This window comes from Colossoma macropomum, unplaced genomic scaffold (genome assembly GCF_904425465.1).
Source record: "Colossoma macropomum unplaced genomic scaffold, Colossoma_macropomum, whole genome shotgun sequence".
NCBI classification, from domain to species: domain Eukaryota; kingdom Metazoa; phylum Chordata; class Actinopteri; order Characiformes; family Serrasalmidae; genus Colossoma; species Colossoma macropomum.
This window is the reverse complement of record NW_023494911.1, coordinates 400,838-428,384: the sequence shown is the minus strand read 5'-3', so window position 1 is coordinate 428,384 and position 27,547 is coordinate 400,838. Positions and strand designations below refer to the sequence as shown.

General features: G+C 41.4%; 1 protein-coding gene across 1 annotated transcript; it reads left to right on the top strand.

The window, feature by feature from the left end:
- The first annotated feature begins 218 nt into the window (after positions 1-218).
- Positions 219-27,444, top strand: LOC118800577 (tripartite motif-containing protein 16-like). Its single transcript, XM_036560849.1, has 6 exons — positions 219-569; positions 24,239-24,334; positions 24,870-25,103; positions 25,284-25,443; positions 26,362-26,418; positions 26,579-27,444. Exons 1-6 carry the CDS (start codon positions 219-221, stop codon positions 27,136-27,138), a joined length of 1,458 nt encoding a protein of 485 aa, XP_036416742.1. The 3' UTR covers positions 27,139-27,444.
- Positions 27,445-27,547: the final 103 nt, after the last annotated feature.

Here is a 27,547-nt window from a genome sequence, read left to right as displayed (position 1 = left end):
ATGTTCTCAGAAAAGTATCATATACAACCTAATCTAGACTAACTGATCCATTATTTCATAGGAATTGATGTAGCTCTTTAATACATGTATGTCTGAACTTATCTTAGAATTTGTTTAGTTTCAAGGATGAGGATCAGAGGGGGGTCTACAGCTGCCCCTAGTGCAGAGAGACCTCCACTACGAGGTCTGCTCTACGCAGAAGCTACTTTATAGCTGAAATGTTGGAGAAACTGAAGACAGAAGTCCGAGCTGCTCCTCCTGCTGGATCTGGAGATGTGGAGTGTGATTTCTGCACTGGGAGGAAACTCAAAGCTGTAAAATCCTGTCTGACATGTCTGGTCTCCTTTTGTGAAGGTCATCTTAAACCTCACTATAAAGTTCTTGGTCTGAAAAAGCACAAGCTGGTCAAAGCGTCCACACGACTACAAGAGAAGATCTGCTCTCAACACGACAAACTGATGGAGATCTACTGTCGCACTGACCGAAGCTGCATCTGCTATTTGTGTACAATGGATGACCACAAAGGCCACGATACAGTCTCAGCTGCAGCAGAGAGAACCCAGAAACAGGTGAGAACTACAGACCTTCTGGATCTAAATGAAGCTAAACTGCTGAAGGATTTAAACTGTCTCAATTCTTGAGTTTAATGGGGTTTGTGTGTAAAGAATGTGGTGAAAGTGCTGGGGGTGAGGTGTGTTAAAAAATTCTTTCTGACTCTTCTAGTAAAACCAGTTGGATCAGCCTGTATGTGAATGTTTTACCAGCCAACACCATCTTCAGCCTCATAGTGCAGTGAGTTTTACGGCTTTGCGTTGTATTAGTCAGTGATGATTCCCAGTCATACAGTGTGTTTGTTGACAGAGGGAGCTGGAGGAGATGCAGAGAGAAGTCCAGCAGAGGATCCAGGAGAAACAGAAGAAGCTGCAGGAGCTGGAACAGGCTGTGAACACCCTTAAGGTGAGGACTGAGCAGAGATTGGATATTTCAGAGCTCAGTCAGGTTCTCCTCCAGTCAGACAGTGAGGAGCTCAGTGTTGGACACTCTGGGATTAAATTCACACACTTTCTCCTCCCATTACACCAAATGGAGTCCAGCACACAAGACACGTTTGGGCTCTGAAGGCTCAGCACTGGATCTATGAGGCTAATGTAGCTAACAAGCTGATACTGTACTCTACCAGTTAGCACGTAAAAGTGTGTTAGCATAGCTGAAAGCAGTAGCAGCCGTCCAGGAGTCTCACTTTCGTCTGTGTTTCTGTACCATTTTTATAGATCACAGTGAGTCATACAGTCATGGGTCCTGATTGAGGTTCAGCAGTAAAAGGCAAAAATCTTGTTTTCTGCCCCTCATAAGTGATGAGATAAAGTTTATCTAGACAATATTTTAGTTTAGCTGTATTCTTTAAATGAGGGAACACAAGCTATGTTTGACTTAGCCTAGTATAGCTGTTCACTACGTGCATTATACAACATTAATTCCTTCAGCATTTTCCTGGATTTGTAGCAGAAGACATTGTGGAAATGTAGCATTGGTGCTAAATGAAGAGAAGATGAAGTCTGAATCTTAGCTGTACAGGATTTAAGGCTCCTGCGAGTTTATTTTTGAGAGCGGATACTTTTTAATAGTCTCAAGTACTGATTGATTGAGTCTTTTGAAGGAAGCAGAATATTTCTACTTTTACTCCACTGCTTAGCTACATTAGCTTCATAGCTACAGTGCAGACCTGAGTAATCAAATGTGTAGCGCTAGATCAGCCAGTGAGATGAGTTCAACAGTCCAGCAGGTACAGTTGCTGAATATAGCTCTGCTGTGATGCTCGTCAGCTGCTCTTTACCAAAATAAAGTGTAAGGCATTTACTCAGGTATATTAATACACTTACGGAGGTATATTAATGCGTTTATTGAGACATTTATTGACACATTTTTTGAGGTAAACTGATGTTGGCATGGCATTCACCATCATACACCTAAGTGTAACTGCAGCACCATTTAAGGTAGGTGAAACAGAACGTTCCAATGAGAAGCCACCTTCAGCTTTAAATATGTATGGGTTATCATTTAAGAGCTGTGACAGTTTTGGCAGTAAACTTTATTCACTTTTGTAAAACCTCATGCATTTTTAACTCTGGAGGTGTACAGGTTATATGGATCCGGTAAACCAAACTAGCTAATCTTCGCCCTGTGTGTTTTCCAGAGATTGTATCTAAAGTATCTTTTTCATGGTGATTCTAGTCTGTTTTGCTTGGTCTTCATCCAGACATCCAGCCCTTGGTAGCTACCAAATCAGCTCAATTCTCATTCAGTGAGTCAGAAACATTGATTATTTCAGTGGAAGCTTTTGTGGTCGTTTGTGTGGGTCATGAATTTCAAAAGTTTGTGAACCCCTGATTCAGAGAAAGCACTGATTTATACAGTTTTTTCTGGGTTTGTTGGTATTCAATTCAGTTTCCAGTTACCTCAGATGGAGGCATCATACTAAGCTGATCTCAACAATAATATCCAAGTCCTTAACCCTGAGACCGAGACGAGACCAAGTCCACATGAGATCGAGACCAAGATGAGACAGCTGGCTAGTTTATGGTCTCAAGACTGAGACCTGATTCGAGCTCTACAAGACTAGTCTGAGCTGCTTCATTTCTCTTTTTCTCCATTCTGTTTTTCTCTGTGTAGAGTTTCCAGTCTCTGAGCGTCTCTTCTGGATCTGAGGACTCCTCCAGCATCTCTGTCCATCACCATCTCTAATTTGATGGAGTGAGGAACTCTCGCTCTGATCTGAAGGAGAGACTAGAGGAGTTCTGCAGAGAGGAGTTCAGGAAAATCCCTCCACAGGGTAAGAGGAGCTTCCTGCTGGCTCTTCTATTCTATTCTATTCTATTCTATTCTATTCTATTGATGTGGTCCTGTGTGTTCTTGTGTCTCCACAGCTGCAGCAGCTCCTTTATCACTCTCAGAACCAAAGAGCAGAGAAGATTTTCTACAGTGTAAGTTGAGCCTTTAGGCAGCGTCTGAAATTCTCACTGTAGAGACGTTTCAAGTTGGAAACAAACACAACAACAAATAAGTTTTTTTATGATAAACCCCATTTCTAGAAAAGTTGGGATTGTTCAAAAATTCAGTGAAATAAAAACAAGACACTACAATTTGTTAATTCACTTGAACCTTTATTTAAATGACAAAAGTACAAATAAAAAAATGTTCAGTGATTTCACTGACTAACTGTTTTGTATTTTGTAAATATAAACAAATTTAGAATTTAATATCTGCAGCACACTCAAAAAATGTAGGACAGAGACATATTTACCATGTTGTTACATCAACATTTCACCTTACTGTTTGGGAACTGGAGATACTAATTGTTGCAGTTTTGTAAGTAGAATTTTTGCCCATTCTTGCTCAATATAAGACTTCAGCTGTTCAGCAGTCAGTGGTGCTCTTTGTCTGATTCTCCTCTTCACGATGCACCATACAAATTCAATAGGAGTCAGATCTGGACTGCAGGAAGGCCTGTCAAGCTCACACACTCTGTCTCTATGAAGTCTCTCTGTTGTAGCATGTGCAGAATGAGGCCTGGCTTTGTTTTGGTGAAATAACCATGGACGTCCCAGGAAAAGATGTCATTTTGATGGCAGCATATGTCTCTCTAAAATCCTAATGTACGTTTACACGTCAATGGTACCTTCACATATATGCAGGTCACCCATGCTTTGGGCACTGATGCACCCCCATACAATGACTGATTTTGGCAGTTGCTCCTTTGGCTGATAAAAATCTGGATGGTCCTTTTCAACACTGAGAACTCCACGTCCATTTTGCTCAAGAAATGTGGACTCATTTGACCACAGCTCAGACCATCTGAGATGAGCTTGGGCCCAGAGAACTCAGCGGTGTTTCTGCATAGAGTTGATGTATGGCTTTCTCCTTGCATAATAGAGCTTCAGCTTGCATTTCTTGATGCAGCGGTGGACTGTCTTAAGTGACAACGCTTTTACGAATCCTCGTGATCCCATGTAGCTATATTTAACATAGTAGCATGACGGTTTCTTATGCAATCTGAGGGCTCGCACATTCAACTGTGGTTTCTGGCCTTGACCTAAACGTCTGTCTTTTCACAATATTATGTATGGTAGGTGGTAAAAAATGTAAGTTTTTTTTTTAAATCTTACATTGAGAAATGTTCTTTTTTAAATGTTTGACTCTTCACTCACAAAGTTTGGCACAAAGTGGTGAGTCTTTTTTTTTGATGCTCATTTCATACACTCAGCTGTTACCTATTCACCTGCTTATTGTGGATTGAACATTTTACAAACTTTTCACTCTTGCTCCTGTACCAATAGGCATTGAAATTTAAAAACAAATTTAAAATTTGTTAATAAAATATATTTACAAAATACAATCGAGTGGTTCACCCAAAACATTAAGTTTTCAATTAAATGAAGGCTCAAGAGAATTAACAAATCACAGATTCTTGTTTTTATTGCACTTTACAAAATGTACCAATTTTTTCAGAATGGGGTTTGTAAAATAAGAACATTCTGTGAACACAAATATAAAATGATTATATTCTTTATTTTATTGTGATTTAATTTAGATTTCTGTCAGCTGACTCTGGATCCTAACACAGCGTATCATTACCTCATTCTGTCTGAGAAAAGCAGAGTGGTGAAGTTGAGTAATGAAGTCCAGAGTTACTCTGATCATCCAGAGAGATTTGACGTTTGGTCTCAGGTGTTGAGTGTGGAGAGTCTGACTGGACGCTGTTACTGGGAGGTTGAGTGGAGTGGAACTGCGTACATATCAGTCTCATATAAAGAGATCAGGAGAAAAAGAGAAGGTAATGAATGTGTGTTTGGACTCAATGCTCAGTCCTGGAGTCTGTGGTGTTCTTTGTCTCTCACTTTCAACAGCACAACAGCATTGAGACCGAGCTCCCAGGACGTCCATCCTCCAGAATAGGAGTTTATGTGGATCATAGTTTAGGAAGTCTGTCCTTCTACAGTGTCTCTGACACAATGACCCTCCTACATACAGTCCACTCCACATTCACTCAGCCTCTCTACGCTGGATTCTGGGTTGGATCAACTGTGAGGTTGTGTGATAACAAATGATGATAGATGATCAGTAACTACATAATCTACAGTATAAACTGCCTGAGTTATTCTTAGGTTTATAGAAGTGTGTAATAAAGGTTTGGACCTGCTGGTCACCTACAAACCACACATGGATGATGGACTTTTTCACACTTTTCCTATGAAAAAGAAACAAGTGAAACTACTGACCTGGATTAGGTGACCATTCAGCCTTTGGCAGTTTAGCCTTGCGCACTCCAGCTGAAGTGATAAGAAGTGTTAATACTGTACTCTTAGCTGAGGCTGATTTTTGAGAAAAGAACAAAACAGCCATTCAAAACTGTTTTCATGTGACAGTTATAAAAATGTGTAATTATAAAGGATTAAGAAAGTTTGGAAAACATTGCACCAGCACAACACACACTAACACACCAACACCACATCTGTAACCTCTCAGCCTCCTGCTAGGCCACCCCTAGCCACCAGAGGGAGAAAAAGAACTCAATCAGGCTGATTGTTGTCAGCTGTTCACTACCCTATTTAAGGAGAGCTCACACTCTGCTCTGTGCTCAGTCTTGAGTTCACACTGCCACAAGCAAATGGTCTTGACCAAGCTAATATCTGGTATTGTTCTCCCTTTCAAGTTTTGTTTTATTCTCTGTCTCTATTGAGTTTAAAATTAAAGTGTAAGATTTAAAAAAAGAACACTAAAAGAGAAAGGAAAAATAAAGAAGTCTTTTTCTGTTGAGTGTTTACTCTGAGGATGCTGGTCTTTTGTTTGACCTTTGCTTTCACGTTTGTTTTTTTATTAACCTCTTCTTGTGTCTCAAGTCTAAAATGTTCTCCACTGATTAGCACCATTCACTAGCCTGTGGCTAATCTGTAAAGAAAGCTAAGCATCATTTAGAGCATTTCTACACTGATCATTGAACACTAAACCCTTTGTAGATACATCTTAGGGGTTTATAATTCAGAAACAGTGATGTTCCTAAAGCTTCCATCAGGAAGATGTTTCTGGTCATTGATGATAAGAACAGTTGACCACTGGAAGTTCCTCTTAATAATCAAACTGAACAGACATCATTCTGGCACTCTGTACTAATGACTGATGATGATTTTACAGTAGAATCTCTAATGCACTGTACTTTATCATAATCCCTGTTACTCTGCACTCTGCATTTTTCCTGTACATAATAAGAATCTAATGGCCATACAAGAACTATTTATCACTCCTGTTTACTCATGTACATTCCTGAATAAAAGTAAGCTGTGTGTTACACTGTACTTTTATTAAAAGTGTAATATATGGAGGTAATTGTGTTGAATATGATGATCTAGCATTTACAACCTCATATCATCACTGATTTTTACCTGATGCTCTTGATGATGCAGATGTAAATGTTCTTTAGCCCCATGGAGGGCAGTTTGAAGTATTTCAATTGACTAAGGTGGTAAAGACGCTGACGGCCCTTCTTCACCAGGCTGTAGTTGTGACCAGATCATGATAAGTCCTGCATGATGTGGACACCAAGGTACCAGAAGCTGTGCACTTGCTCCACTGGGGCTCCATTGCTCCTCAGGGGGTTGTAGCTCCTCTGACGTTTCTTGCCGAAGCCCATTATCAGCTCCTTTGTCTTATTCACATTCAGGAGGTTTGGGTTCTCCTTGCACCAGTTCTCCAGGTGCTCAGTGTCCTCCAGGTAGGCCCTTTCATCATTCTCAGAGATCAGACCCACCCATAGTAGTGTCATCAGTAAAATTGACAATGGTGGTAGAGCTGGAAGGGGCCACAAAGTCATGGGTGTACAGCGAGTACATCAAGGTGCTCAGGACACAACCCTGAACCCTGGGTGGGTCTGAGCACCTATAATGCTTGTTATCTGCCTGTCAGGTAGTTGGAGATCCACTGACACAGACATGGCTTTAGTGTGCAGAGCTGTGTGAAGTAGGTGTGTAAGGGGATCATCTGTTGAGTGGTTGGGGCAGAATGCAAACTGTAATGGATCCCAGGAAAAATCCAGGAGAGAAATGATGAGGCAGGATGACAGGAGTTCTCTGCAGGTGTTTATTAGACATTCTTTTACCATGTAGCACACGACACCTCTTTCTTTAAACCAGTGAATCTCCAATGACTTTATACAGAAAAAGGGCCAATCTCAATTTTCCATGAACACAAAAGCATTAAATATAATATCTGTATCAAATATCTGTTCTGCATTCGCTGGTCTGGTTTCTTCTTTTCCTCTATTTTATTCCATTTTACTACATTAAGTGAAAACACTGTAGGATTTCCCAGTTAGCTGTTCTCTGCTTAAGAGAACGAGTTTATGAACTCTACCATCAGCACTCAGTCATTACATGAAGGCATTCATCAGCTAAACTCACTGCAGATGCAGCAGAAGTAGGATAACACTGCACTGCAAAGAAACTCTGAACTAAGCAAACAGCATTAAGTATTTCTACCATGAATTAAACAGAAACAGTTTCAGATCAAATCTAATAAAACAATAAGAATCATCCATTGGTCAGTGGGGGGAAAATGTGTCCAGCACACATCGGCTCTCTAATTAAAGACGTGTGATGGCACCATTGGCCAGCGACCCTCAGCGAGGCTTAGTTTCCTCATTTCAATCAGAAACTTACATCTTGACAAAGCAGATTGTCTAAGCTAGAGATTTTCTGCAGCTCATTTCTGACTAAACATTATTATGAGGATAATAAATGTATGATTATAATCTCCCAAATAAAAGACAACCACCACCACATTTCAGAGAAGAAAAATACAACATATATGAAAAATGACAATATTCACAAAGACAAACGTGAGCACAGCTTTGTGGGAGTCACGTTCACACTGAGGAGCCGCTTTGCTGACTGAGTGTAATGACTTAAAACATTACATAAAATTATGTAAATAAGCTCTGTTCTGATTGGCTGTCCTGATGCCTTATTCAAAAAGCATTAACAACACTTCTTATCTTCTTATCACTAATAACAGGAGTGGGCGCGGCTAAACTGCTGAAGGTTGAATAGACACCTAATCCAGGTCAGTAGTTTCACTAGTTTCTTGTTCATTAGAAAAGTGTGAAAAAGTCCATCATCCATGTGTGGATTGTAGGTGACCAGCAGTTCCAAACCTTTATTACACACTTCTATAACCTAAGAATAACTCAGTCAGTTTACACTGTCGTTCATGTAGTTACTGAATAATAAGCTTTTGAGTGAAATAAACCTGAGATTATAAGAGGATAATCACTATTAATAGGCTCTGATTAAATATAATTAGGTGAGGGAAAAGAGATGATGGGAAACTTAGTCAAACAGGATTCACAGACCATCAGCCACGATCACCTCCATCATTTTTATCAAACAACCTCACAGATGATCCACTGTAGACATAGAACCCAGCGTAGAGAGGCTGAGTGAATGTGGTGTGGACTGTATGTAGGAGGGTCATTGTGTCAGAGACGCTGTAGAAGGACAGAGATATGTCCACCCTTCCACTCCACTCAACCTCCCAGTTACAGCGTCCACTCAGACCCTCCACACTCAACACCTGAGACCTGTCAAATCTCTCTAGATGATCAGAGTAACTCTGGACTTCATTACTCCACTGCACCACTCTGTTCTTCTGAGATTGGAGGAGGGGACGATACATTGTGTTAGGATCCAGAGTCAGCTGACAGAAATCTAAATAAAATCACAATAAAATAAAGAAAATAATCAGGTTATGTTTGTGTTCACAGAAAGTTCTTAGCTGAAGAAAAAGGTTGTTTGTTGTTGTGTTTGTTTCCAGCTTTAAACGTCTCTACAGTGAGAATTTCAGACGCTGCCTAAAGGCTCAACTTACACTGTAGAAAATCTTCTCTGCTCTTTGGTTCTGAGAGTGATAAAGGAGCTGCTGCAGCTGTGGAGACACAAGAACACACAGGACCACATCAATAGAATAGAATAGAATAGAATAGAATAGAAGAGCCAGCAGGAAGCTCCTCTTACCCTGTGGAGGGATTTTCCTGAACTCCTCTCTGCAGAACTCCTCTAGTCTCTCCTTCAGATCAGAGAGAGCGCTCCTCACTCCATCAAATGAGAGATGGTGATGGACAGAGATGCTGGAGGAGTCCTCAGATCCAGAAGAGACGCTCAGAGACTGGAAACTCTACACAGAGGAAAAACAGAATGGAGAAAAAGAGGAATGAAGCAGCTCAGACCAAATCAGACTAAAGATGAGCGAGTGATCAGACAGAGCTCTGTTTATTACTGTCTTCATGAACTTTAGCTGAGAGGAGTTTGATGAAGTTGATGATGAACAGGTTCCTCTGTAGATCAGTGATTGTTACCTGGAGGAAATGGATGTGATCCTCTGTGAGTGAAAGCTGCTCCAGCTCAGTGTTTCTCCTCTTTAGATCAGCGATCTCCTGCTCCAGTTTCTCCAGGAGTTCTTCAGCTGCACTCAGTTCAGCCTCCTCCTGAGCTCTGATCAGCTCTGTTAGCTCAGAGCGCTTTTTCTCAATGGAGCAGATCAGTTCAGTCCAGATCCTCTCAGTGTCCTCCACTGCTGTCTGAGCACAGCGCTGTTAGAGCACATATAGAGCTCCATTTAAAGGAGGACTTCAGTAGAACATCTCATTACACACTTTCACTCCTCACAGTCAGTGTAGTCCATCAGTTCAGATGGGTTTAGTGTCTGAAGTTTGATTACTCAGTCACTCAGCTGTGGAGTAACAGTAGAAATATTCTATGACTCACTGTGATCTATAAAAATGGTACAGAAACACAGACGAAAGTAAGACTTCTGGACGGCTGCTACTGCTTTCAGCTATGCTAACACACTTTTACGTGCTAACTGGTAGAGTACAGTATCAGCTTGTTAGCTACATTAGCCTCGTAGCTCCAGTGCTGAACCTTCAGAGCCCAAACATGTCTTGTGTGCTGGACTCCATTTGGTGTAATGGGAGGAGAAAGTGTGTGAATTTAATCCCAGAGTGTCCAACACTGAGCTCCTCACTGTCTGACTGGAGGAGAACCTGACTGAGCTCTGAAATATCCAATCTCTGCTCAGTCCTCACCTTAAGAGTATTCACAGCCTGTTCCAGCTCCTGCAGCTTCTTCTGTTTCTCCTGGATCCTCTGCTGGACTTCTCTCTGCATCTCCTCCAGCTTACTCTGTCAACAAACACACTGTATGATTGGGAATCATCACCTACAGACATTTGGATTAACGTGAGGTAAAGAAGGGTCATTCCACACCAGCTCACCTCATCCCTGTCCACTCACCTCATGGAGTTTCATCAAGTTCATACACAAACTTCACTTTACAGCACTTTTCTGGACTTTATAAAGGTCCATTGATTGGTAAAGTGTTGCTAGACCTTTGCTATAATGTCTCAAATTGACTGAACTAAACTGACGTTTCTTCTTGAACATTTCCATGTAAATCCAGGCCGTGAGTGGACCTGCTGTAGGTGAGTCAGTGTGGAATGACCCAGTAGTGAAGTTCACTGTTGTTCTACAGAGCTTTCACACCCATCATGTGAGCACTATAAGGCTGAAGATGGTGTTGGCTGGTAAAACATTCACAGACTGCTCTGACTTTATTACTATTGCTGAGGAAGAAAGAGTTTATTCAACACTTCCTCATCCACAACACTTTACACACATTCTTTACACACAAACCCCATTAAACTCAAGAACTGAGACAGTTTAAATCCTTCAGCTGATGCAGTTTAGCTTCATTTAGATCCAGAAGGTCTGTAGTTCTCACCTGTTTCTGGGGTCTCTCTGCTGCAGCTGAGACTGTATCGTGGCCTTTGTGTTCATCCATTGTACACAAATAGCAGATGCAGCTTCAGTCAGTGCGACAGTAGATCTTCATCACTTCCTCATGCTGAGAGCAGATCTTCTCTTGTAGTCGTGTGGACGCTTTGACCAGCTTGTGCTTTTTCCAAGCAGGAATTTCATAGTGAGGTTTAAGATGATCTTCACAAAAGGAGGCCAGACACGTCAGACAGGATTTTACAGCTTTGAGTTTCCTCCCAGTGCAGAAATCACACTCCACATCTCCAGATGCAGCAGGAGGAGCAGCTCAGACTTCTGTCTTCTTCAGGTTCTCCAAAATTTCAGCTATAAAGTAGTTTCTGCGTAGAACAGGCCTCGGAGAGAAGGTCTCTCTGCACTGGGGGCAGCTGTAGGCTGAATGGGTGGGGCTAAACTGCTATAAGATGAATGGGTGGGGCTTAACTTCTGTAGGCTGAATGGGTGGAAGTAAACTGCTGTAAGATGAATGGGTGGGGCTGAATGGGTGGGGCTATCAGTGATGATGGTATTGAGGTCTCATCTCAGCGGTGATGCTATTGGGGTCTGATTTCAGTGGTGATGCTATTAGGAAGTCTGATCTCAGTGGTGATGCTACTGGGGTCTGATCTCAGTGATGACAGTAAGGTCTCATCTCAGCAGTGATGCTATTGGGGTGTGATCTCAGTGGTGATGCTGTTAAGGTTTGATCTTAGTAATGATGTTATTAAGGTCTGATCTCAGTGATGATGGTATTAAGGTAGCATTTCAATGATGCTATATGGGTCTAATCTCAGCGTTGATGCCATTAGGGTCTGATCTCAGTGATGATGGTATTAGGGTCAGATCTCAGAGGTGATGCTACTGGGGTCTGATCTTTTGGTGATAGTATCAGTGTCCTCTATTATTTCCTAGTTTTTTGGTTTTAAAATGTTCCTAGTGTTTCACTTAACTATATTCAATTTACAAAATTTCTGTATTGTTCTGTCTGATTAAGTTGTTTATGTATTTTTGTTTCTTTGTTGTGATGAAGATCTGTCTGATCTTTCCTTCATAACGATGCACTGACGAGAGACTCGCAGGCTTTGAACTCTGTTGTGGGTGTTTCTTTGGTTCTTCAGTTTGACTCTCAAAATGCCAATCACAGTTCATAAAGAGCCTCTCCCTTTACTCGTTCCTCCATATAAGGACACATTAATATCTAATAATCTCCATAATGAGGTAATAATGCAGAAACCAGCTGCACTAATTACACCTCAAGATTTAGCTTTAAAGAAACACATTAATAAAATCAATAATGATCGTGAGACCCTGGAAGTGAGACACTGATATTTTCATCATGAATTATTTATTGGTCATTAAAAGCCCTTTTTCATGTTTTTGAGTGTTGAATGACCAGTTCATTGTTTTTGTGTTAATTGTCTAGTGGCTCTCTTTATTATCTGCTTTGTTCATCGTGTTTATATGACAGAGTCTTATTTCCTGATTTTATCTGCATCTCTGTCGTTTCATTTCCTGTCAGCGTCTCTTTTTCCATCTCCCTCTCTGAGATCTCCCTACAGCTCAGAGTGAAGATAAACAGTGTTTAGCTGTGGATGCTCGTGCACTCTTCTTCTACTCCTCTGATTTGAGCTGATAGTTGAGGTGGAGGCATCTCTGAGGAGATACAGGAGCTGGTGGGGAACTCAGTGGATTTTAGTGTACAGTGCTACGATCCTAGCAGCTAAAACTGATTAGTATTGGATCAATTCTGGTATAAACTGTGAAATTGCAAGATGGCTCTGAAATCTGGGTGTTGCTGGTACAGATACTGCATCTACATTTCAAACAACATTGAGCACATATCTGTACTTTTGACTGACGTGTCAGATTCACCTTTTTAAATCAGCTGTCAGTAAATTTTCACCTGCTGTCTCTTTAACATCTGATCAAGCTCTGTACACTGATACATGTTTTTGATTGACTGCAATGAGACGATCTAAAGACAAAGGAGGGGAGAAGATGAAGGAAGAAAACAGATGAAGGCCTCTTCATGGCTGTGAGTATCAGCACCTCCTGATCAGCAGAAGTTTCCAACCCATCAAAGCAGTGAGTTATTCAGAGAGAGAGAGGACAGGAGAACGTCTGACATCCAGCTCAGCGATCACCTTCGTCTGAAACAGAGGAATAAACATGTACAGTAGTGTAAATTAAACTCTGTCTCTCTTGGATTTTCTGAAGACTTTTTCTTTCTTCTGTCAGGCCTACAATGAAGACTTCTTGATTATCTGTTCTTTTCTCCAGATGATTCCTCTCTCCACAGCTGATCTCTCCTCTCTGAAGTTTCTCCATCTCACTGTGCTGTGAATTGTCCCTGTGAAGAGGGTCAGATGAAAGAGAAATTGTGTGGAAAGTGCAGATTGAAGTCGAGACCAGATCCAGGTTCGTAAGTAGAAGAGAAGATTTTTAATTAGGACTCTAATCATTGTAGGTGCTGAACGCTGAGGCAACATGAAGTTTGTATCCTGAAGTCTTTGTAAGAGGTTTAAACTCAACAGGTTGATGTTTATAAACATCAGGGCCCCATAAGACCAAACTGGGTTTATGGTGCTTGGACCCCCATGATTGACACTTGTGAGACAGGAAGGGAGAGAAGGAGAGAAATTAATGAACACAGTATTCAGGTAACACTTTACAGGACAGGTGGGCTGTATGATCAGACTGGTGGGCTGTATGATCAGACTGGTGGGCTGTAGTATCAGACAGATGCCCGAGTGTAGAAAACAAACAGCTTCTCACCCTCGAGTGAGGAATCAAAAAGGACAGTGTGGAAAGCTGAGAGTGACCTTATGCTTTAGACTGTCCTCTAATGACCCAGAGTGAGAGAGAGAGAGAGAGAGAGAGGAGAGAGAGAGAGAGAGAGAGAATGTATGGTTAAAGAGACTGTCTGATACTCTGTTATCTGTAAACATGGTCTAAATTACGTTAGCAGAGGTAAAACAGCCTGAAGTCTGAATTTAATCTGTACTTTAGTCCATGTTTATTGATAACACAGCGTCACAAACAATGTAAAGTCTGTTACGGATACTGAACATCTCCAAACGCTGTGCGATGATTCAGACACTCAGTTAGCTCCATGCTAATTGGTGGGGTATAAGCTTCCATTACTTGTTAGCTACGTTAGCCTCATAGGTCCAGTGCTAAAGCTAAAGAAGCTGATCGACTCCATTTGGGTCTCATTGTGTGAAACTGTAGATTAGAATTTTGAACTTTTCCTTTAAACCCTGATGGTTTAGCAAACGGCTAATCACTGGCTGCTACAGTGTCTGGATGGAGCTCTGCTTCCTGAGTAACTGCAGATATTCTGTGCTTCATTCTGTGAGACCAGTTTGTTTGAAATGTGTTTAAATGCATTATTTATAATCTGTCTTCCTGGATTATTCAGCACTCTTTCATCTACCTTTATGCATATCTTTATGTTCTATTTCTCTGTTTATCTTCATTAGTGTGTGAGTTTATGAATTCCTGGATGAGCTCAGTTTCCCATCTTCAATATGTCCTGGATCTCTCCTCACTGGATGCAGTATTTTTGTACCTGTGCTGCAGTTTAGAACATCGCTGACCCAAACAGACTTTAAAAGACTCGGGGGACGAGGGTCTCAGATCATCTACATAATGTGCTCTGCTTGTCATCCACTGTATCTTAGTGTTTTCTACCTCTTACAGTGACCCTCACTGTGTGTAGTGATCTGTGTGCTGTAGGTTCAGTAATTAGGCTGTATTATTCAACTCTGAGTCTGGTTTAGGAGTGAATACAGACCATCAGTGTTCTCTTTGTGTGCTTGACTGCAGATGAGGGATGCTGATGAAAACAACTCTGCACAGAACCTCAGCTTGTTTACCCAGAGGACATTTATAGCAGGTTTAATCATAAATACACACCATATAAGAGAAAGATTTCTGGTCCTGGATCAAATCACTGCACACTTTCTAGGGAAGGGTTAGCCTCCAAGGCTGATTCTAGATCAGAATTTCATGAGGCTGAGACGGCTGAGATTGTAGCATACATGACTATATATGATTAGCATACATGACTATATATGAGATACAATGATCAATATATCTCAGTATAAACAGGGTAGAACCTCCGTCTGGGAGCCCTCAATCACAGCATTAGCATTAGCAGAGCTAGCAGGCCTGTTCATACATAAACACTCTACATCTCAGAGGAAACTGATATCACTCTCAGAATGCTTCTAAACCTTTTTAGCCTCTTAACATAATTAATTAGCCATCTACATCTTTCATGTTCAACTTCTTAGTGTTTTTAATCTATATGTTTAGCAGTAACTGGGTGGATTTCAGTTCAGGCTTGTCTCTGTGAGTGTGGGCTGGACTGAAAAGCTCAGCATGATGGAGGTGTGTAGAACAGGCTGTGAATGGAGTGATTTTTTCTGTGTAGTTTAGTGAAAACAGTGCTTGATTATTGTGTTTTTTAAGTATCTGTTTCATCTACTGAGTGGTGCTAATCAAGGTAACAGAAAGGTGATGAGATCCTGGTCATTACTCCATCTCCATAGACAGAACCTAAAGAGGCTTAGACTCTGTCCCTGAGGAACACCACACAAATGATGCACTTTAAACACAGTAAGCTCATTATTCACAGACTGATGAGCTTTAAGATTTCTCACACCAGAAGGTCTCCATTAATGTCTGGATGTTGCTCTTATGTCTTGTATTCAAAGGGGAGGGGTTTCAAATCAAGATCAAAATTGTGTTGATTCTGAATAGATAGATGTTTTTATTATCACAATAACTGCAACTTCTAAAGATTAACTTCTTTTCTCAGAGCAGAAAGTGTCTGATTAAGCCTTGATCCCTGTCTGGTGTCTCATATTGTGATTTTGACTTAAAGTGACATTTAATTAACAGAATTAAACCAGTTATTTTGAACCAGGACAAGGTTAAGATCTGTGATGGAGATCTCCTCATGAACCAGCACCAGAACAATTACCTTAATCTTTTAGTCTCCTTGTATACTTTCTCAGGTGTCCTCCATATGTGGCCTCTATAGATCCAACAAGCCATAGAAGGAAATGTCCATAAAATTAATGAAAATGAATGACTGTCAATGGACACAATGTAAACGTTCCCAAAAATACAGATAGAACAGAAAATCTATCATTTGTAAAGTGGTTTTCTACAGAGTGTGAAAGCTGGGGTTTGTGGATTACAGTCCTTTAAAGTTTGGAAAAAATGAATAGGAAATCCCATTTTTTAAAATTTCATAATATTTTGAAGACCTTAAGGGGACGCCAGAGGTCGCTCGTTGGCCTCAGGGGAAACTGCCCCTCTCCAAGTTTGATCTCCTGTTGGAACAGTCCTCCTAGCTCTAATGGTGTCAATATGAAAATTCTTTGGAGGACTGCTAGAACAGCCCTCCACCAAAAGGACAGCTTTACTGCTTCCTGTGTGGTGTTTAAACCCTCCACAATCAGTAGGGAAACAATAAAAAATATAGTGTCCTAACGTTCCGGTCATTTTCTGGCTGTATCGCAAAGTTGGCTTGTACTGCCTTTATAATATGGGATGCTAACTTGATGCACTTCGCTCCACCTCTTTGAGGTTAAGCTCTACCCACTTCCACCTAAGCTCTACCTATATTACAACTGCAGTTCAGGCCACTGCTGTGATATCGGACCCTCCCCCTACACTGTTTGGGCCAAAAAGGGTCATGGGCACCCCAGGGTGAGCCACTCCTGCTCTACGAGGCTGCTTATGTCCTCTAAGTAGCCCACAGGTGCCATGAGGACCTTCTTAGAAAAGTGTCTCAGATCACTCCAAATTTCACCCCTGACCCCTGGGTGTGGTCTTTGAGCCCCAGATAGTCTCAGCTCTGTTTCTGCTAACTTTTGATACCTCGCAGCCAGAATGGAGCGTCCCGCAGTCTAAGGAACGAAAGCTCTATTTAGAGCTGCTTGGAGTTTGTAGTGAATTTGATCATAATTCTCCAGACTGATCTGATGAGGATTCATAGTTTCTGTGTTTCTCTGCTGTTGTTCAGGGGATTAAATGTGTTTGTTCATCATGAATCATGAAATAAACATAAACATAAACAGGAGCTGTAAATGACGGGGTTAAAGGGCGGAGTCAGCGGCTAAGACAGGAGCGTTTCTGAGACTCACTGGAGCTCCTGTTGAGTTTAATGAGCTGTATTATCATTAAAATTAGGATTAGAAGAGTGACGCTCCTTCATTCTTATTGCTAGCGGAGGTGGAGCCTGTCCTGATCCTTCTGCTGTACTGGATAGACGTACTAATCCAATCAAGGTGGGCTGCAGCCCATCAAGGGCTTACCTTCAGCTTCAGTTCAACAAACTACAAGAAGCTTTAAAGCTACAATCAGAGAATAAAGTCGGAGCCTGGAGAGAGAGTTTACTAAAGGTTTGAAGGAGAGGGTTGGGGGTTAAACAGCCTCAATCAGGAACTGCTGACAGTAGAAGTCCAGGTGTATTTTGAGGGGATCACCTGTTCAGGTGTGTTTTGAGGGGCTCAGCTTTTCAGGTATATTTCAAGGTGTTCAACTGTTAAAGTGTGTATTGAAGGGCTGACCTATTCAGCTGTTTGGTGGTCTGATTGGTGGTCTGAGGTTGCAGGAGGTGCATCCATCACCTGGAGTCACAACACCAATAACCAAACGGACAATTAGTGATTTATCATCACTCTCAATTAATAATTGAGCCAGTCTCCTCCAGTAAAAGCTTCTGTATTACATTATTAAGACAGCAGCTGTCACTTCAGCAGGACAAAATAGAAACTGTACTGTAAGAAAACTGTAAGACCACCTTAAACCACTTTAAGAGAGACCACTGAGAAGATTTAAATATTTCATTCTCCTGCACTCCTGAGTTTCTGCTCTCCAGCATGTAAAACTGTTTCACCCTCTTAAAGGAAAACTGTAGACAAGAAGTTTCTGTTTTATATTTAATCCAAACATCTGATTTTGAAGTGTCAGTCAGGGAGACGACAGTGAGGTGAAGAGGATGAACGTGGTGTCAGGAGTGTTTAGGCTGTGAGATTATTAATGAGAGTGTATTTATTAATTTATAATTAATAGAGTTATCCAGGCTGACCTTAAAGCACTGTGCCAGCTTCCTGTGGAGAATGACGCCCAGGACACTTTATGATGGACTGTTTCCAGAAGTGTTTATAGAAATATCTGTATTTAAATAATGTAGTAAAGCAGCAGTGACAACTTTAGAGCTGTAGGAGTTGAACATGTCAGTCCTGGACGAGTCAGAAGCTGATGCTGGATTTCAGCGCTGGTCATGCTAATGTTTGAGTCTGTTATGTTAAACCAGAGAGCAGGACTCTCATGATTCACCGTGCAGAGCAATAAAGAGACCAGCTTTAATGACCTTTAACTGACCAAAAGAGGTCAAGAAAGATTTTAACATGGTTTAAACATGGAGTCTCCAGTTAGCACATCATGCTACTCTGGACATTAGCATCGTTCAGCTGATTATCGTTCAGTTGATTATTAAATATTGCACTTGTAAGTGTGACATTATAACATATATACTGAATAGTGATCACTGCACTCAGAAATACATTTCACAACATGACATAATGACACATATACAGTGTGGTAATGTGCAGCAGTGTTTATTAAACTGGGTAATGAGAGGGGAAATATCAGTGACCTCACACTCACACTGTAAATGTGATTGGCTGTCGGTACAATAAAGAGTTTATAATGTTTAGTATTAAGTTTAGGCTAATGGAGCTTCAACTGAAAGAGCTCCTTAATGATTAATTTAAACATGCTTTCCAGAATCTTTTTAGATCCAGTTTATTTTACAGTAATAAAATATGTCAGATCTTTTCCTCTGTGTGCTTATAAAACTTTAGTTTGTGCTGCTGAACTTTTTTTAGTCATAAGTGCTACAAATGCTACCAGGCAGTCTGAGCTGAAAGTTTGATGTCTATAGCAACAGTACCTGATTCTGATCTCAGAGGAGCAGCAGTGATGCAGCAGCTCATTTTGAGGAGATCCCAATACCAAAGAAAGGAGACAAGAAAGAGTGCGCACAAGTTCCTCCCCACATCACACGCCAGTAAAATTATGCTTAAGATCATTACAATAAATGAGAACTGTCAAAGATGCAAGCTGAATTCAGGAGAGGCAGAGGTATCATTATGGATCTACACTGTATCATTGAAAAAGCCAAGGAGTTCAACAAGGACATCAACATGTATTTCATGACTGTAGCAAAGTCTTCAACTGTGCTGACCACGTAAAAATATGGAACATCCTATGGAAAATGGGAATACAAGAGCATCTCATCATTCTTTTTTTTTTTTGTGATTTTTACCCAATTATCTCCCCAATTTTGTCATTTCCAATTCCACCCGCTAGTTAGGACTCCCCCAATCACACGATGCTATCAACGCTAGGAGGGTGAAGGCTAGCACAGGCTTCCTCCGAGACCTGTGAAACCAACTACCGCTTCTTTACGAACTGCCGCTCACGCAACGTCACTGGACAGCCGAACACGCTCGGAGGAAAGCGCCAACCGCCAGATCTGTTACTGATTAGCCTGCTAGCCTGTTACTGCCTGCGCTGACTAGCATCGCGTTGAGTGATGGGCCATCCTACCCACCCAGAGAGAGCGAGGCCAATTGTGCTCTCTTGGACTCCCGGCTACGGATGGCTGTAGCATCACCAGGGATCGAACTCGCGATCTCCTGATGACAGGGCCAACGCTTAGACAGTTGCGCCACTCAGGAGCCCCCACATCTGATCATTCTAATGAGGAATCTCTACACTAATCAACGGTCAGGACCGAAAATGGGCAGACAGGTTCTACATTGGGACTCTAGTAATGAGTAGTTCTAGTTCTAGAAGGAAGTTAATAGCAACGTTTCACACACTTATTAAAGCAGGTGCTAAAATGTCCTAAATGTCACAACAAACACATTGCATGTGTTTATGTCACTCAGACACACATAATTGCTCTGTAAATCTGAGCTCATTATTGTTGTGTATGTGCATATTAGTGTTAGTGCAGTGTTCTATCTTCTCTTCTGTATTAAACCTCAGAGAAATTGTGTCTGATTATCTGTCTTATACTCACCGTAAATCTGCTCAGATTATAAAGACGTCCTTCAGAGCTTTAGACTCACTACTTAGAGTTTACAACAGAAAAGTTTTATTAAAAAAAGAAAGAAAACAAAAACAAGCTAATCTGAAGTGAATTATTCTGCTCTGTAAAAGCTTTAAGTGGAGATGAAGAGCTTTTCCCAGAAATGAGGAGCTTTTCTCAGAAATGGACCTCATTGGCAATGTCCTGCTGTAGAAGAGAGTTGAGCTGGATCCACTTGCCAGTAAACTTTATTTCCAACCAGGACAAATTCAAAGGTCATGGTCAAAAGACGGTCCAGATCACCAAAGTAAGCAAGCAGAAGTTTAAGGCAACCAAACCAGAGACAAAAAAACAGAAACACAGACATAGATCAAAATCCAAAAGGCATAACTGAAAATGACAAGCCTGAGAATTGGCACAGTACATCAGAACACACAGGCTATATATAGAAAAATGAATAACAAGCAACATTCAGGTGTGTAGTCAACTGACTGGAACTGAGGCATCAGCGACCTCTGCAGGCAGGGAGGATCCCTTGTAAAGATGTGACAGGCTGCTGGTTGTAAATTACTGTTTTGTTGTTTTCATGCTGTTATGATAATCTACTGTGTGCAGTGTGAATTATCAAAAGTGCAGGAAAATCTCTGAATCTTCCTGATATTGTAGAATGTTCAACAAACATGTTGGGTTTAAGTTATTTGTTCTTAGGCATTAATTCAAAACATTATTCTGCTGGGGACTCTTATTGTGAAAGGAGGGGATAATTCCACCCAGGGGGAAATGAATGTGTGAGCAGGAGGAGCTGAGAGTCAGATGTGAGCTGAGCAGCAAACAAGCTGCCAATAAAGAAAAGAAAACTCTGCTTATGCGCTGCATAGCTGTGGCCAACAACAGGTGGAGAATAAAGCAACACAACCTGAGCAAAAGATCTGTCTCTTTTAATGAACGCTACAGTACGTTTCAGGTGCAGGTGTTTTGGCTCCAACCTTCCAGGCCAGAGTTTAGTGATGTACTGTGATGTAATAATGATTCACATGTTAGAAAAAGGCTTAATCCCAGTCTGAGAAACCCAGTCTGACAAGGTTCCTCAGTCTAATGGAGTCTGCAGAGGGACTGTTATCATCCACCATCATCTGAACCATCTCCAGTCAGAGATATCAGCTGATCATGGGCTGAGTGCACTTGTTGTGATAACTTTAGGGCTGTAGGAGTTGAACATGTCAGTCCTGGATGAGTCAGAACGCTGGATTTAGCGCTAGTCATTCTAATGTTTGAGTCTGTTAGCTTAAAGGACTCTCATGATTCACTGTGCAGAACAATAAAGAGACCAGCTTTAATGACCTTTAACTGACCAAAAGAGGTCAAGAAAGATTTTAAACATGGAGTCTCCAGTTAGCACATCATGCTAATCTGAACATTAGCATCGTTCAGCTGAACTTTTCCTGTTTTGAAATCCATGTTAATGTGGTGGTTCGTTCGTCCATCCTCCAGTGTTCTCTCTGTTCTTTATCATCTCCTTTGGTCCTTTTACTGTGTATGAGTTATAACCCTGCATTTCTCTGGATGATTAATTCATTTCTTTTCTCTGAATTTCATGAACTCTCTGATCTTTCCCTCATAATGATTCACTCTTCAGAGGTTCACAGTCCATGAACGACTTGTTCTTTATTTTCTTTGTCCAGTGTGACCCTCAAAATGCTGATCACAGCTCCTAAAGAGTCCCTCACTCTGACATTTACTCGTCCCTCCATATGGGGACACATTAATGTCTAATAATCTCCATAATGAGGTAATAATGCAGAACCCACCTGCACTAATTACACCTCTAGATTTAGCTTTAATAGAACACATGAATAAAATCAAGATCTTTGTTTCTGAGATGCTAATTATGAGGAGTATTTATATTTGCATCATGAATTATTCATCAGCCAGAGTCCTCAGTGTGATTGACCCCTACAGCACAGAGCCATCTACACACATTTCACCCTAAAGCTAACGTTAGCTTCCTGCTAACTAGTGTAAAGTGTACATAAGCGAGACTCTCTCTTTCTGAAGTCTTCTTGGCTCTGTGTTCCAGAATAGAGTCACTCTGAACCTCAGCAGAGCCTCATCTTCATCTCTGTCTAATCTAAGGGATCAAACCATTGAGTTCAGCCCCAACACCTCGTCCTGGAGCTCTACAGACCCTGATACCATCAGCACTGAGATCAGATGGCATCTGTGAGTCTCAGAGAGAAAACTGACCACACAGAGTGTTTGAGGAGGTAAACACAGCTGGAGGAACTGACCTGAATTAATGATAATGAGTCAGTGAGCTTTTCATTACCTAAAGCCCAACACAGACTCAGTTCTATTGAATATAATAGAATTATAATTCGTTATTTAACTCAACTGTGCAATTCTATGTAGCTAACAAGCAGTGTAGACTTATGTACACCGATTAGCATGGTGCTAACTGCATATGAAGATCATCGTGTTCTGTGTCTCTAATAGTCTTGATGATGTGGTTTTTGACTCTGTATGATTCACTGTATTTTTAAAAATGGACTAAAGTACATTAGCATAGCTGAACACAGCAGCAGTGATTTGTGGCAGAACTATCACTTTAAGAGCTCCAACAGGAGACGCAGCCTGCGGAGGGTCCTGAACGGAGGGTCCTGTTATTCAGGTTCAGTCAGTATTTAGAGACTGTAGTTCAGTTGTATGTTCAGTCGTCTCCTCCTCCTCTCTTTCTCCTCCTCCTCACTGTGACACTTGAAACCAACAGAACAACCAGGAAGTGACTCAGTTCAGAGAAAACGAAACTGATCGCAGTGTCTCCCTCTCTCTCCCCCCTCTCTCTCTCTCTCTCTCTCTCTCTCAGTGTAGACGGTCAGGAGAATGGCAGAGGCCAGTATTTCAGTAGATCAAGACCAGTTCAGCTGTCCAGTCTGTCTGGATCTGCTGAAGGATCCAGTGACCGTTCCCTGTGGACACAGTTTCTGTATGGTGTGCATTAATGGCTGCTGGGATCAGGAGGATCAGAGGGGGCTCTACAGCTGCCCCCAGTGCAGAGAGACCTTCTCTCCAAGGCCTGTTCTACGCAGAAGCTACTTTATAGCTGAAATGTTGGAGAAACTGAAGAAGACAGAAGTCCGAGCTGCTCCTCCTGCTGGATCTGAAGATGTGGAGTGTGATTTCTGCACTGGGTTTTACCAGCCAACACCATCTTCAGCCTTATAGTGCTCACATGATGGTGTGAAAGCTCTGTAGAACAACAGTGAACTTCACTACTGAGTCACTCCACGCTGACTCACCTACAGCAAACACCTACGGCCAACCAATCAGCACTCGGTAGCAGTAATGCTAACCAATCAGCGCTCAGTAGAAGTAATGCTAACCAATCAGCACTCAGTAGCAGTAATGTTAACCAATAAGCGCTCAATAGCAGTAATGTTAACCAATAAGCGCTCAATAGCAGTAACATTAACCAATTAACACTCAGTAGTAGTAATGCTAACCAATCAGCACTCAGTAGCAGCAATGCTAACCAATCAGCGCTCAGAAGCAGTAATGCTAACCAATCAGTGCTCAGTAGCAGTAATGCTAACCAATCAGCACTCAGTAGTAGTAATGCTAACCAATCAGCACTCAGTAGCAGTAATGTTAAGCAATCAGTGCTCAGTAGCAGTAATGCTAACCAATCAGTGCTCAGTAGCAGTAATGCTAACCAATCAGCGCTCAGTAGCAGTACCGTTAACCAATCAGCACTCAGTAGCAGTAATGTTAGTGTCCTGCTATTCCAAAGCTGTTTACTATAGGGGATCTGGACTAATACTGGTAGGTGTTCATTGATTTTTAGTGAAATACATTCATCTACTTTCCAAAATTAAAAGAAGATCCTGGACAAGGGATTAGAAACTTGTTCAAGTTTACATATTTAGCTGTTTAGCACCTTTCACTCCCATTCACTGAGCACTTGCTCGTGGGTGCCCTGTAGCATTTAATAGGTATGTTTTTGATATAACAGGAGAAACAGGAGAGACTCCCTTAAACTGGCGCTGAGTTCCCCTCTGGTAAAAACACTGGATTTAAAAATGAACCTTTATAAAGTCCAGAAAAGTGCTGTAAACTGAAGTTTGTGTATGAACTTGATGAAACTCCATGAGGTGAGTGGACAGGGACGAGGTGAGCTGGTGTGGAATGACCCTTCTTTAACGCACAGTAATCCAAATGTCTGTAGGTGATGATTCCCAGTCATACAGTGTGTTTGTTGACAGAGTAAGCTGGATGAGATGCAGAGAGAAGTCCAGCAGATGATCCAGGAGAAACAGAAGAAGCTGCAGGAGCTGGAACAGGCTGTGAACACTCTTAAGGTGAGGACTGAGCAGAGATTGGATATTTCAGAGCTCAGTCAGGTTCTCCTCCAGTCAGACAGTGAGGAGCTCAGTGTTGGACACTCTGGGATTAAATTCACACACTTTCTCCTCCCATTACACCAAATGGAGTCCAGCACACAAGACATGTTTGGGCTCTGAAGGTTCAGCACTGGAGCTACGAGGCTAATGTAGCTAACAAGCTGATACTGTACTCTACCAGTTAGCACGTAAAAGTGTGTTAGCATAGCTGAAAGCAGTAGCAGCCGTCCAGAAGTCTCACTTTCGTCTGTGTCTCTGTACCATTTTTATAGATCACAGTGAGTCATAGAATATTTCTACTGTTACTCCACAGCTTAGCTACATTAGCCTCACAGCTCCAGTGCAGACCTGAGTAATCAAACTTCAGACACTAAACCCGTCTGAACTGATGGACTACACTGACTGTGAGGAGTGAAAGTGTGTAATGAGATGTTCTACTGAAGTCCTCCTTTAAATGGAGCTCTATATGTGCTCTCTGTATGTGCTCTAACAGCGCTGTGCTCAGACAGCAGTGGAGGACACTGAGAGGATCTGGACTGAACTGATCTGCTCCATTGAGAAAAAGCGCTCTGAGCTAACAGAGCTGATCAGAGCTCAGGAGGAGGCTGAACTGAGTGCAGCTGAAGAACTCCTGGAGAAACTGGAGCAGGAGATCGCTGATCTAAAGAGGAGAAACACTGAGCTGGAGCAGCTTTCACTCACAGAGGATCACATCCATTTCCTCCAGGTAACAATCACTGATCTACAGAGGAACCTGTTCATCATCAACTTCATCAAACTCCTCTCAGCTAAAGTTCATGAAGACAGTAATAAACAGAGCTCTGTCTGATCACTCGCTCATCTTTAGTCTGATTTGGTCTGAACTGCTTCATTCCTCTTTTTCTCCATTCTGTTTTCCTCTGTGTAGAGTTTCCAGTCTCTGAGCGTCTCTTCTGGATCTGAGGACTCCTCCAGCATCTCAGTCCATCACCATCTCTCATTTGATGGAGTGAGGAGCGCTCTCTCTGATCTGAAAGAGAGACTAGAGGAGTTCTGCAGAGAGGAGTTCAGGAAAATCCCTCCACAGGGTAAGAGGAGGGATGGAAATCTTTACTCTCACACAGACAGTTAAAGAGAAACAGAAGATTTTCCCCAAAACTCAGCAGAGATTATCTAAAACACCTTTGTTCCTCATTTAGTTTGTTCCTAATCCATTCTGGAAGCATTGAGCTCTCTAATCAGTCACTGTGTTTCAAGGTTCCTCTCTCATTTTAACAGTAAAGGGACACTTTTCAGGGTCGTCATACGTCAGAACTTGTACACATGTTCTCTGTTTACACAGTCACTCTTTCGTAAACAACCACCTAGCAACAAATAAGCAATCACCATGGATACCATAGCAACCACTTATTAACATCCTTGCCATAACCACAGACTGCATAGCAAACACATAGCAACCACCTCACATACAACAACCACCAGAGATTCCATCAGAACTACCAAACAACACCCTGCTTACCCCCTGAAATGCCATGGCAACCATCTTAAAACACCTTAGTAACCTTCTAGAATACCATAGCAACACTTCAGCAACCACCTGGAATACCATAGTAACCATCTAGTACCATCTTAGCAACCACATTAGGATCCATAGCAACCACCTAGTGACACCTTGGGAACCACCAGAAATACCAAAGCAACCACCTTAAATACCAGATTAACCTTTTGACAAAACCCTAATAACCACCTGGGAATTAATTAAGCTGCACAATTTAATTACATTTTCTTCAGAAAATACTAGAATACTTTATTCTAGTACATGATTAATGTACTGTTTTTTAGATTCTTCTAATAGACTCACTTTAACACAGCTTAGAGTGAGAGAGTTTCCCCAAAATACATATAAATTTACACTTTAACATAATACGTATTTTTTTCCTGGTCAGAGCTATTCTATTCTATTCTATTCTATTGATGTGGTCCTGTGTGTTCTTGTGTCTCCACAGCTGCAGCAGCTCCTTTATCACTCTCAGAACCAAAGAGCAGAGAAGATTTTCTACAGTGTAAGTTGAGCCTTTAGGCAGCGTCTGAAATTCTCACTGTAGAGACGTTTAAAGTTGGAAACAAACACAACAACAAACAACATTTTTCTTCTAATAAGAACTTTTTGTGAACACAAACATGAACTGATTATTCTCTTTATTTTATTGTGATTTTATTTAGACTTCTGTCAGCTGACTCTGGATCCTAACACAGCACATCATCAACTCATCCTGTCTGAGAAGAACAGAGTGGTGAAGAGGAGTAATGAAGGCCAGAGTTACTCTGATCATCCAGAGAGATTTGACATTTGGCCTCAGGTGCTGAGTGTGGAGAGTCTGAGTGGACGCTGTTACTGGGAGGTTGAGTGGAGCGGAACTGTGAACATATCAGTCTCATATAAAGAGATCAGGAGAAAAGGACAGCGTAATGATAGTTTGTTTGGATGTAACAATCAATCCTGGATGCTGCAGTGTTCTTCTTCTTCTCTCATGTTCTTCCACAACATTAGCACTGCTCTCACAGGACGTCCATCCTCCAGAATAGGAGTTTATGTGGATCACAGTGCAGGAACTCTGTCCTTCTACAGCGTCTCTGACACAATGACCCTCCTACATACAGTCCACTCCACATTCACTCAGCCTCTCTATGCTGGGTTCTTTGTCCATGATGGATCATCTGTGAGGTTGTGTGATAAAAATGATGGTGGTGATCGTGGCTCATGGTCTGTGAGGCCTATTTGACCAAGTTTCTGCTCTTATCATCCCTTTTTCCTCACCTAATTATATTTGCTATATTTTATTTAACAGTGATTATCCTCTTATAATCTCAGGCTTATTATATTCTAAAGCTTATTATTCATTAACTACATGAACTACAGTGTAAACTGACAGTTATTCTTCATCTGATCATTTAAAGGGTTAATAAGTGTGTGTGTATTTACTGGGTAAAGTAGTAGATCTGCTATTGTTGGTAAATAATGTGAGGTGTGTTATCTGCATCTTATGCTGTTATAGTTTGGGGTAAATAAAAGTCCGTTACTAAACCTGTTTCCTCTGCAGACATTGTTTATTTAAGATAAGATAAACTTTATTCATCCTGAAGGAAAATACAGCTGTTCAACACAGCATCTTGTACAGTGTAACATACAGC

What these genes read in the sequence shown, in the direction of transcription:
- LOC118800577 (XM_036560849.1), top strand. Translation starts at nt 219, where the DNA reads ATGTTGGAGAAACTGAAGACAGAAGTCCGAGCTGCTCCTCCTGCTGGA. An exon ending in AGGCTGTGAACACTCTTAAG is followed by an intron (nt 24,335 to 24,869) that starts GTGAGGACTGAG and finishes GTGCTCTAACAG; the next exon opens with CGCTGTGCTCAGACAGCAGT. An exon ending in ATCACATCCATTTCCTCCAG is followed by an intron (nt 25,104 to 25,283) that starts GTAACAATCACT and finishes TCCTCTGTGTAG; the next exon opens with AGTTTCCAGTCTCTGAGCGT.